Source organism: Haemorhous mexicanus, chromosome 5, assembly GCF_027477595.1.
Source record: "Haemorhous mexicanus isolate bHaeMex1 chromosome 5, bHaeMex1.pri, whole genome shotgun sequence".
Lineage (NCBI taxonomy): Eukaryota > Metazoa > Chordata > Aves > Passeriformes > Fringillidae > Haemorhous > Haemorhous mexicanus.
Genome location: NC_082345.1, coordinates 74,658,519 through 74,670,710, shown reverse-complemented (window position 1 = coordinate 74,670,710; position 12,192 = coordinate 74,658,519). Strand labels below are relative to the sequence as shown.

The 12,192-nt window shown below is 50.4% G+C and overlaps 1 protein-coding gene across 1 annotated transcript in view; it reads right to left on the bottom strand.

Moving 5' to 3' along the window:
* NET1 (neuroepithelial cell transforming 1) overlaps positions 1–9,420 on the bottom strand; it is a 62,262-nt gene extending 52,842 nt beyond the window's left edge. Inside the window, exon 1 of the mRNA XM_059847590.1 lies at positions 9,299–9,420. Coding sequence (XP_059703573.1) covers positions 9,299–9,405 — 107 coding nt within the window. The 5' untranslated portion in view covers positions 9,406–9,420. The remainder of the gene's footprint in view (positions 1–9,298) is intronic.
* Between the last annotated feature and the right edge of the window lie 2,772 nt (positions 9,421–12,192).

Here is a 12,192-nt window from a genome sequence, read left to right as displayed (position 1 = left end):
TTGAAATATAATTGTTTTACATGTAATACTTTAGATTTATATTACATTTAGATGTAATGCATTTAAAATAAATAAAAACAGTTAAAATCGAATAGTATTTAAACGTTAATTTGAAATATAATTGTTTTACATGCAATCCTTTCGATTTTTTATTATTTAAAATGAATATTATTCAAGTATTACTGCAAGGTTTTGTGCAGCCAGGGGAGCAGAGGTGCTGCTGATCTGAGGGGCTGTCCCCACGTTCCCAGGGTTCCATCTCAATGTTTACAATCCCTTTTTATCCACAGGGAATGAGCTCAGGGCTGTCCTTTAAACTCACCAAGGCAGGTTTTGGGCAGGGCTAGAGGGAGCCTTTCCTACAGCTGAACTCAGCTCGGTGTTTGGTTAAGCCAGGCTTGTCTCTCAGGTTTATTCCTCATTTCACATCAGGAAAACTCCTGCAGGCTCCCTTGGCCAACCATCCATCCAACCATTCCCACAAACAGGGATTTTCTGCACCCTCAGCCTGCTGTGGAGCATCCCTGGATATTCTCTAACTCGAATGATAAATAGGGAATAAGAAGAGAATAGATGAAAAAGAGATATTGATAATAATAACAACGTATAGTAATGATTATAAATGTATTGATAATAGAATTAGATACAAAAGCCTCTGCTTTGGGAACACCTGAGCAGGAAAAGAGTTCATTTGACACCATTTGTTCATTTAGAAATTGTTAAATATTGTAACAAGCTGCCTCAGACACCAGCTCTGCTGCAAGTGCTTCTGATTTATAAATGAAGGCATTTTTTATTAGGAATTCCTGCAGCTTCCCACAAGGAAAAGGGGGAAGAATCTTCTCTGGGTTCTGATTCCACCAAGGACATTTTTACAGGAGAGATGCTCTCATTTTTCTGAGCCCTTTTTGAGGTTTCCCATCCTGCACAGCACCTGCCATGAGCTGCCCTGGAAATATTCATTAAAGCAGCACAAACAACTCCACTGGACACCAGGATAATGATTTGTGAGGGAAGATAATTATTTGCTGAGTGTAGCTTGACTTCTGCTTTACAGGACAATAATGAGCAGTCTATCATCAGCACAAAGTAATTAAAAGCCTGGTGTTAAGATAATCAACATTTACACACAGGGCTGCTGAGTGCTGAAAGGTTTTCCTGGGTTTTAACCACTGCAGCGTGATAAAAATAAAAATAAGATTTTGCTGTATTTTCTCTCTCCTATCTTTACCTCATCTTTCCTATGAGAAAATTCATTTTTCCAGCATTTCCAAGCACTGAGGAACACCAAATTGCACTGGGAATGGCAGAGATTCCACAGGCCAAAAGGACATGAAATTATCCTTCAGCTTGGTTTATTCATTCTGCCTGTGTTCCCACACATCCCAAGAGAAAATCCAGGAATTATTTCCAGACACCTTCTCTGTCCCTTGGAGGAACACACCAGAGGTGTCCAGTGAAATCAGCATTTCATTCAATTTCATAAGGATTTTAATAAACCCTGGCACTCAAAATGTAGGGAAGGAGAAAAGTGACCTCAAAACGTTTCACTGTTATTCTATAGCAGAAAAACCCCAAAACATCACAAGATCCCAGCCAGTGAAATCAGGATTTCATTCAATTTCATAAGGATTTTAATAAACCCTGGCACTCAAAATGTAGGGAAGGAGAAAAGTGACCTTAAAACGTTTCACTGAGCATTATTCTATAGCAGAAAAACCCCAAAACATCACAAGACCCCAGCCAGTGAAATCAGGATTTCATTCAATTCCATAAGGATTTTAATAAACCCTGGCACTCAAAATGTAGGGACCTTAAAACGTTTCACCGAGCATTATTCTACAGCAGAAAAAAACCCCAAAACACCACAAGATGCCAGCCAAATCCATTCAGTTCTAGGGATAATTTCCTCCCAAGCCTCTCCCAGTAGCTGGAAGATTGTGGAATTGTTGTCCAAGGAACAAAGGACACAGGTGGGGTTTAAACACTCAAAAACTCTTATTTGATTTTTTTTTTTTTTAATTAATGATTGCACTCAGGGATATTTTCTTCCCAGCTGCTGTAAGATTGTGGAATTGTTGTGCCAAGTCCAAGGAACAAAGGACAGAGGTTGGGTCTTAACCCTTATAAACTATCAGATTTTTTTTTTTAATGACTGATTCCCAAAGTATCAATAGTCTATTCCAGTACCTTCAGGCCAAAATATGGATTCATAATTTGGGATACTGTGATCTCCTGGGAATTGTTTGAGGCCTCTGGAAGGACAACTGCCTGCAGTGCTTGTGGGTTCCTCACTCTCCAGACACTCACAAGCTGCTTTTGGGGAAAAAAACAAAACAACAAACCACTGGGAATTGAAGCCTTTGGACATTTTCTGCAAGCTCTGGAGCTTCCAATTATGCTCAAAAGCTGCATTTTAATCACCACCTTCTTCAGGGGAGGAAAAGTTGCCAGTTTGGGTGAACTTTGATGTGATAATGGCAAGGAGAAGTGGGTGTTTGTACTCTTGGGGAGGCTCTCAGCAGCCCTAGAAAATCTGTTGGAACAGAGCTTTAATCGCAGCCGAGATCAAGAGCAAACAAACATTGCTGGCAGAAAAGCCATAATTAAGGAGAAGAAAGGCAAGAAAAGCATCAGCATCAAAAGCACTTGGCCCTCACAGCAGTGAGGTCAGTGGCCAACAAACAACTGCCTTTAATGGGATAAATGTGGCAAGGGAATAAATCAAAGGCAATTGGATTTATTGCAGCTTGTGCAGGTGATCAGGGAAGATTTTTAAAAGCTTTTTTTGAAATCTATAATTCAGGAAGGACTCTCTCTTGAGATGCCTCGTTAAAGCCAATCCTGGTGATGAGTGAACAACAAATTGCTAGCAAACAAAGCTCCCCCTGACAAAATCCCTGCATGGATGGGAAGGGTTTTGTTTCACACGAAACCTCTCAGGCTGCCAGCAACAAAATTCCACCTCGCTCCCTTCTTCATCCCTGCAAGCCTAATCCAGCAATGCCACAGCCTCAGGGAAAGGTGGAAGGGTAAAACTTGACTTTTTCACAGAATCCCAGAAGGACCAGGTTGGGAGAGACCTTCAATGTCACAGAGTCCAACCCAGCCCCAAGGGCTCAGCCAGAGCCTGGCACCCAGTGCCACATCCAGGCTGGTCAAACACCCCCAGGGGTGGGGACTGCACCCCCTCCCCGGGCAGCCATGGCAGAACTTTATCCCCCTTGCTGGAAAAGCTTTTTCCTGCTCTCCAGCCTGAATTTCCCCTGGCACAGCTCGGGGCTGTGTGCTCTGGGTGTGTCAGTGCTGCTGGGGACAGAGCCCAGCCCAGCTGGGCACAGGCACCTCTCAGGAGTGCAGAGAGGGATGGGGGCAGCCCTGAGTCTCCTTTGCTGCAGGCTGAGCACCCCCAGCTCCCTCAGGGGCTCCTCTCAGGGTTTGTGCTCCCAGCCCCTCTCCAGCCTCGCTGCCCCTCTGGCCCTGCCCAGTGTGCCAAGGGCCTTCCCGAGCTGAGGGGCAGAGCTGGCACAGCACTGAGGTGTGCCCTCCCCAGTGCCAGAGCTGGGCACAGCACTGAGGTGTGCCCTCCCCAGTGCCCAGAGCTGGGCACAGCACTGAAGTGTGCCCTCCCCAGTGCCAGAGCTGGGCACAGCACTGAGGTGTGCCCTCCCCAGTGCCCAGAGCTGGCACAGCACTGAGGTGTGCCCTCCCCAGTGCCAGAGCTGGGCACAGCACTGAGGTGTGCCCTCCCCAGTGCCAGGGCAGGGCACAGCACTGAGGTGTGCCCTCCCCAGTGCCCAGAGCTGGCACAGCACTGAGGTGTGCCCTCCCCAGTGCCCAGAGCTGGCACAGCACTGAGGTGTGCCCTCCCCAGTGCCAGAGCTGGCACAGCACTGAGGTGTGCCCTCCCCAGTGCCAGGGCAGGGCACAGTGCCCTCCCTGCTCCTGCTGGCCACTCCATTCCTGACCTGGGCCAGGTGGCACTGGCCTCCTTGGCCACCAGGGCACACTGCTGGCTCATGCCCAGCTGGCTGTGGACCTGCACCCCCAGGTCCCTTTGTGCCTGGCACTGCCCAGCCACACCATCCCCAGCCCGTGGCACTGCAGGGGTGGCTGTGGCCAAAGTGCAGGACTGGGCACTTGCACTGGTTCAACTTCTCCTGTTGGACTCTGCCCGTCCCTGCCACTGCTCCAGGTCTCCCTGCAGAGCCCCCTGCCCCCCAAGAGATGGACACAGCTCCCAGCCCAGTGTCACCTGCAGATTCCCTGGTGCCAGACCCTGTCCCCTCACCCGTGTGGGCAGTGCAGAGTGAGCAGAGCCCTGAGGGACAGCCCTGGAGCCTGGCCCCAGCTGCACACAGCGCTGCTCACCAGCCCTCCCTGGGCCTGGCCATGCTGACAGCTTTCATTCTTTCTAACAGGTTCAAAAGCAAAACAACTCCCCAGTGGGGCTGGAGGCTTTGGGGGAAAGCCAGCCCCAAACTCTGAGCTCTTCTCCTGCTCCTTTGGCAGCCTCGGGGGTGATCCCAGAAGGAGCTGCCTGGCCTGGCTCTCTCTGCCCTGAGCAGCCTTTCCTCCTTCCACCCTCTTGTGACCTTCAGAAAAACACTTTTAATCCACAATCAGCCAATTAATTGGGATTAATCTCATTGGAGTTGATGTTTCCAGGTGTCCAAGAGAACACTTGGCTCTGGAGAGAGATAAAAAACAACTTTCCAAGCTCCAGGCTTGCCTGGGGTTGGAGGGCTCTTTCTCCCAGCTGGAAGGAGCTGCTCCAGAGCCATTCTCCAGGGAAAAGACAAAGTGTCTGGGGCAGGAGAGAGGCCTCAGCTTTGTTTCCATGGGTTCCCTCAGAAAGCTTCACCTGGATTCACCTCCAGATTAGAGAAACAGGGAACTTGGGAACAAGATTAGAGAGTAAACAAACAAATCCCACAGTAAATGGTGTTTTATCTGTCCCAGATTAAAGGTTTTGTCAGGTTTTTTTGTTATCTCCTTGCACCTAGAGTTGGGGTGGGGGGAAAGGTTGAAAGAAAAACACTCATCCACTTATTGTGCCACGAGATTCTGGGAAAACTTCTGGAAAAAGAGGGAAAATAATTCTTTATTTTTCCTTCAGAGCACACCCTGCAGCTTCCTCTGCAATTACCTCTCACTTTTGAACCTGAACCCCAACACAAGAGCTGCAGGTGGATTGCCAGGGGAGAAAAAGAAATAAAAAAGATAAATGGAAAATGAGAGGATGTGAAAAGCACCCCAAGCTCAAACATTCCCCGTTCATAACTGGGTGAAGTCACCGTCTGCAGCACCGTCTCCTCCCTTTTTAGACACCACAAACAAGAGGCTCCTACAAACGCCCTGTCCCTTCCCACCTCCCTCTCTTCGGGAGCATCAGGAATCCTCCGGCAGCACGGCAGGACTGAAATCGGATCCTTCAGAAATACCCCACAGAAACGGCAGCTCGACACTGCTCGGGAATGTTGCAGCGCCGAGAATTCAAGGCTAAGAAAGGGAATTACCTCGCCCTCTCTTAGTTTGACACGGGAGGCATTTATAGAAGGGATAGAAAACTTTTTGCTACGAGGAGGTTGTACACGCTTTTGTGAAAAGACATTTTAAAGAGCAAAGACACCCGGGAATTTGCATGAGAAAGCCACGAGAGAATTGGTTTTTTCCTTACAGAAAAATCTCCATAACATTAACAAGAGGGACTTCTCTCCCTAAGTAAACTAATTCCAGAAGTGGTAAACTGACTGGAATTTTAGGTTTTGTTTCTTTACATTGTCAGTGGGTAGAAAAGGTTGTGGAGGAAGAAGTGTTCTAAACATTTTCTCATTTTTATCACTCCTTCTTTTAGTTACTGTTAATACATTTTCCTTTATACCCTTTCAAAGTTTTAAGCCTACTTTGCCTTTCTCCTACCCCTACCTCACAACGAATCCCTTAAAAACTCTTATTTGGTTGTTTTGTTTTAAATGAATGATTCCAGTCAGTTTTAGGGATAATTTCTTCCCAGTTGCTGGAAGATTGTGGAATTGTTGATTGTGGAATTGTCCTGTGCCAAGGACAGCTGAGGAGAAGCCCAAGAACAAAGGACCCAAGTGAAGTTTAAACAAGTAAAAACTCTTATTTGATTTGTTTTTAACGAATGACTGCACTCAGGGATAATTTCTTCCCAGCCCTCTCCCAGATGCTGTAAGATTGTGGAATTGTTGTGCCAAGGACAGCTGAGGAGAAGCCCAAGGAACAAAGGACACAAGTGAGGTTTTAGCACTTTAGTCAGAAAGGCCTCTGACCAAACCTTCCTCTTCCCCCTTCATTTTTTGCTTTCGGCATTTCATTTATTATAAAGTCCGTGGGAGGGGTCTTGGGTCTGGAAGGGTTAGCAGTCTCTCACTAAGGGCTTATCCCAGGCACTTTTTCGCACTTAAAAACTCTTCTTTTTGTTTTTAATGACTTGTTCCACTCGGTTTCAGGGATCATTTCTTCCCGGCCCTCTCCCAGCAGAGCTCCAGGAGCCTCTGCGTTCCCTAACTGCACCCCGGAGGTGAGTGCACTGATAACGAGCCAACACTGAGACCCGCCACGCTCATTAACACACCAACCAAGACATCTCCAAATTAGCAAAGTCTCCAATTAGCGCAGCACCACCCAAATGAGTGGTTGTGCTCGGCTCCGAGGCGGGACTCCCTGCAGAGCTGCCGGGTGGGTTCAGGAGTCCGCAGGCTCCCGGAGCCCGGCGTGGGGCTGGAGCAAAGCGGGGCTGCCCGAAGGCGGGCTCAGCTTACAAAAGCTCCTTCGTGGATGTGAGCGCACACTCGGGGCTGAGGTCACTCGTCGTGCATATTTTGAATATATTTATGGCAGTGGAGGCCTTGCTTAAATCCCAGCCAGAGCCCTGAACATAAAACAGATTTGGCACATTTGGCTAAAGTTTAAAATCCAACTGCTCCAGATTTGGGCTGCTTTTTTCCTTTTTTTTTTTTTTTTTTTAATTAAGAAAACAAACCCTCTGTCACTCTGTCCCCAACAGCTGCAAGGATTAAACAGCTGAAATTCTGTTCTTGGTGGTTTGCAGCAGCGTGCCTGGGGAAGCACAGAGCTCAAATGATGCCAGTTGGGATCAGGGAGATCCCATCTGGACACTGGGAGCAGCTCTGGCTTTCCCAGGGCAAGGAACAGCGACTGGGGCACAAAGACACCCGGGGTTCATAGAGGGACTGGGAGAGGCAAAAAGGGATTTAGGGAGGGGAAAAAGGGATTTAGGCAAGGCAAAAAATAAAGGGATCCAGGCAAGGGGGGAAAAAAAGGGATCCAGGCAAGGGGGGAAAAAAAGGGATCCAGGCAAGGGGGGAAAAAAAGGGGATTTAAGGAAGATAAAAGGGGATCCAGGCAAGGGGGGAAAAAAGGGATCCAGGCAAGGGGGGGGGAAAAAAGGGGATCCAGGCAAGGGGAGGAAAAAAAAGGGGATCCAGGCAAGGGGAGGAAAAAAAAGGGGATCCAGGCAAGGGGAGGGGGGAAAAAAGGGGATTTAAGGAAGATAAAAGGGGATCCAGGGAAGGCAAAAAGGGGATTTAAGGAAGGTAAAAGGGATCCAGGAAAGGGAAGAAGGGATTTAAGTGCTGTCTAGACAATCTAAAAAGGAGCTCAAACCAGAAGCAGACCCTTCCACATGGACAAGCTGCAGCATGGAAAATTTCCAGTAAATCCAAGGAAAATTGTCCCCCAGTGAGTGTGATCAAGCTGTGAGAGGTAAGAAAATCTCTTGGAGGTTTGTAGAGCTCAGCCAGCCAGTGCCAAGCTGACCTAAATTTGAAGCTGGGCTGGAGATCTCCCGGTGTAACTTTTTAATTTCTCCAAACAAGCCTCAAGCAGCAGCATCTCGAGCTGCTGTGCATCACCAGACCACAGAGGGGCTGAGCTGCCACCACCCCGGGTGCCCAGGTGTATCTGCATTCATTCCTTTCCAGTTTTATCCCAATTCCTTTGGCCTCTCCCACAGGAACAAACCTCTCCCAGCAATGCCCGACCATCCCAAAGCACCGAAGCCTTTAATTAGGCTCTGCTTTTCAGTGTGCTAATTAGGGAGCTCCAGGTTGGTTTTTCGAGAGCACATTTCTATGAAAACATTTCTTTTCCAAAGCCTGTTAAACCCTTCTGCCGCCCAGAACTCACCCTCTGCTTGCAAAACCCAGCTCCTCAATGTTTATTTTGCTTTTACCGCCTAATTAAGAACATCCACTCCAGCCCCTGGGAAATGTTTCCAAAACAAGGGATTGCTCCATTCACCTCCCTCGCTCTCATTTCCATGGAAAGGGAAAAGCAGGAGCATCTCTCATCCCTCCATGCCAAGCTGGGATGCAAAGTTTGACCCCTGCTCACAGTCAGGAATGAATTTCTGTCCAAACACAGCGTGTGGAGGTAGGAACTCTCTGTGCTGAGGTAACTAAAGCCACTGTGGTCAGATAGAAGAGGTTTCCACATCACCTGCATGCTTGGAGAAGTCATTTCCTAACCTTGAGGGCAACAGAAAACCCAAACCTCTGCTGATCTGGGGCTGTCAAATCTGCTTAAATGCTAAAGACACCCAGGTAACATTTTGGGGTCAACACAAACCAGATGAACTGAACCTCAGGATAATTTTAATCCTAAATTTCTTTCAGGGTGTGACCTTAGGAAAATCTCCCAAGTTTCAAACCTCAGAGCAACAGTAACACCCATCTCACCCAGGGGTTTAAACATCAAAACAAAGGCACGGCGGGTGCTGCGGTGGATTTTACGCCCAGGAGAGGGAGATGATCCCTGGCATGCCCAGAGAAGCTGTGGCTGCTCCTGGGACCCCTGCAAGTGTCCGAGGCCAGGCTGGAGCAGTCTGGGACGGTGGCACTGGGTGATCCTTAAGGATCATTCCAACCCTTTATAACTCCGTGATAGGAACAGCTACAGACGCCCTCCTCATTAGGGGACATGATATAAAGCTGTTACAGCCTGAGGAAAGAAGCGTCCATCTCATGAGGCAGAGAGGCAAAGGATTCTCCCACAGCCCGCAGCAGAGGAATTCCCCTCAGGAGACGGGAAGGGAGACCCTTGAACATAAACCAGGGTTTTATGGGAAGGGAGGGAATTTCCCTGGAAAATGCCCTCACAGCAGGCCGGGGCGTCCCTTCACTAGGCAGTCAGGAAGCCAAAGGGACCCTCCTCACACGGGAGAGCGGCGGGGTCTCCTCTGAGGGCGCACACGCCCCGCGGGTCACCCTCAGCCCCTCACGGGGGGACGCGGGGGGATCGCGACTCCTACCGGCTGCAGGAGGCGGCCACACCGGGGGTGCCGCCCGCCGGGGGCGAGATGCTGACCCTGCCCCGTCTCCTCCCAGAGGGTTTCTGGCCCAGGGGCTCTGCCTCCATGGGGACGGGGACCGGGGCTGGCGGCGGCGGCGGCGACGCCTCAACCCGGGGAGAAATGGCGGCGGCGGTTTGAAAATGGCGGCGGTGGCGGCGGCGGCCAATCAGGAGCCGCGGGGGCGTGGCCAGAGGGCAGCGCGGGCAGTCGGGGGCGGCGGGCGCAGCGCCCCCTGGCGGAGCGCGCTGTGGGAGCGCCCCGGCCCCAGCGGGGGAAACTGAGGCACGGGGCGGGCATCGCCCTCCGCGTCCCGGGATTCCCGGGAATCGCGGCGTTATGGAGGCTGGACAGACCTCGGAGACCAGCGAGTCCAACGTGAGGCCGAGCTCTGGCCGCTTTGTGAGGCAGACCTGAGCGCTGAGTGCCGCGTGCGGTCGTTCCTTAAACATCTCCAGGGATGGTGAGTCCGGCCCTGCCCTGAGCAGCCCCTTCCAGTGTGTAATCACCCCTTCTGATGCCTCAGGGTTTGGCTTTTCTACTTTTCACATTCTGTGCTGCTTTGGTGTGAGGGTCTGGGCTCCATATTATGGGATGGTGAGCCCTGTGCCCAGAGCAGGGAGACAAAACAATTCCTGCTCCAGCTGGGCACCAAGGACAAATGAGCCAAATCCCAGCCCAGGAGCACAAACCCCGTGGGCTGGAGAGAGAAAAACAAGCAGGGTGGGAGTGCCTGGGCTAAAGCTGGGCTGGGACAATGAACTGCAAGGTGCAAATGGAGCAGAGCTGATCCCAGGGAGAGACCCCGTGCCTGGCCGTGCATTTTGGGGCCATTTTGGGTCATCTTGGGGGCAGCCCTGGCTGGGCTCTGGTGCTGCCCAAGGTGCATCCATGGAGGAGATCCTTGGAATCAACCCCTGCTTCCTTCTGGAGCTCTGCCCAGCCTCTGCTCTGGCTCAGATTCTCAAGGCATCAGTTCCATGAAGGAATTTCCCCAAAATCCCCCCAGCCCCTCCCCTGGCCCAGCCTGAGGCCGTTCCCTCTGCTCCTGTCCCTGTTCCCTGGAGCACAGCCCGACCCCCCCGGCTGTCCCCTCCTGGCAGGGACTTGTGCAGAGCCACAAGGTCCCCCCTGAGCCTCCTTTGCTCCAGGCTCAGCCCCTTCCCAGCTCCCTCAGCCCCTCCTGGCTCTCCAGACCCTTCCCAGCTCCCTCAGCCCCTCCTGGTTCTCCAGACCCTTCCCAGCTCCATTCCCTGGACCCTCTCCAGGTCCTTCCTGACCTGAGGAGCTCAGAGCTGAGCCCAGGATTCCAGGGGGTCCCTCAGCAGTGCCAGCTCAGGGGACAGTCCCTTCCCTAACCCTGCTGGCCACTCCATTCCTGCTAAAATCCAGGTGCCAGCAGCCTCCTGCCCACCTGGGCACACCTGGGGATGTCCAGCTGCTGGCACCAGCACCCCCAGGGACCTTTCCAGACTCTCTGGCCCAGCCTGGAGCATTCCATGAGGTGAACCTGGCCCTTGGTCTTGTTGGAGCTCCAACCCATCCACTCCCACCTCCATCCCTGATCCCTGGCAGGGAACAGCCGGAGCTGTTTCAGGTGGATTAACCTGGATTTTAGGAAAAGTTTCTTCCTGGGAAGGGGAGCAGCAGCCTCACCCAGTCTGAAAGAGGCAAAAAATCAGCCAAATTTTGGAGGAGAAACAGCTCCTTCCCCAAAAAAATTTAAAAAAGGGAAAATTCCACCTCAGAAATCAGCTCAAATCCCAAAAATTTGCCTCAGTCACCTCTCTCATAACACACCCAAGGGATTTCAATCCTGAGGCACAAAACCAGTGCCTAAACCATTGGTGGTGAGGTGTGTGAGCGAGCTGGAGCTGGAAGAAAGCAGCTGCTTTGGCCAGGCAGGGCAGCACATCCCCCCAGCCTGCCCTGGAGAGCCATCAGGAGCCCCTGCTGCTCCTCCCATCCCACAGCAGCGCCAGCAGCTGCTTCCAGCCAGACCTTTCTGGAGGATTTTTGGATGCTCTCAGGTAAGGGGATCGTCTGGGAAGCTGTCCCACTTTCCTGAGATTTGGATTTTGCTCCATCCCAGCCTTTTCCCTCTGCCAGTGGCAGGGATGAGGAGAGGATGGGGTCTGTCCCCATCCCCCAGCCATCCCTAGAGCAGGGGGTGGCTTTTCCCTGCTTGTAAATTGGGAATATCTCCTCTGGAGTGCAAATCTGCCTTTGGACCAGAGAGATTTGGCAAAAAAAAAACCCCAAAAATCTCTTTTTAACAACTCTGACCCCCCCCAGTGCTGGAACAGCCTTTTGGTTCTCCAGGGTGAGCTCAACTTCTGGGCAGCCCTTGGATGAAATTCTTTGAAACCTATTAAATTATTTTTTAAACCCATTAAAAAAACCCCAAAAAACCTACATGTGCACAAAGCATTTCAGTTTCTTGGCTGTATTTAAGGATTAAAAAAAAATAAAAATCACAAATTGATTCTTCAGAGATGCAAACCCCACAAGTTCAGCTGTTGGAGTGGGACATTCATTCAGACAAGGAGGTGCCCCCTCTTAAAGCTGCACATAACCAGATGTGAGGGTGAGGATTTAAAGGGTTTAGAAGGAATTTGTGCTGTTTTTTGGGGAAAAAAGCCTCCATTGGGATGGGACAGGGAGCATCCCTGGAGCACCAGGTGTGCCAGAGGGCTCAGACTCAGCATGGAAACCATGCCAAAGAAAATTCAACTGATTTTGCTCTTTATTCAAAGAAAATGGAATTAATTTTGCTCTTTATTCAAAGAAAATGGAAATAATTTTGCTCTTTATTCAAAGAAAAGGGAAATAATTTTTCTCTTTATTCAAAGAAA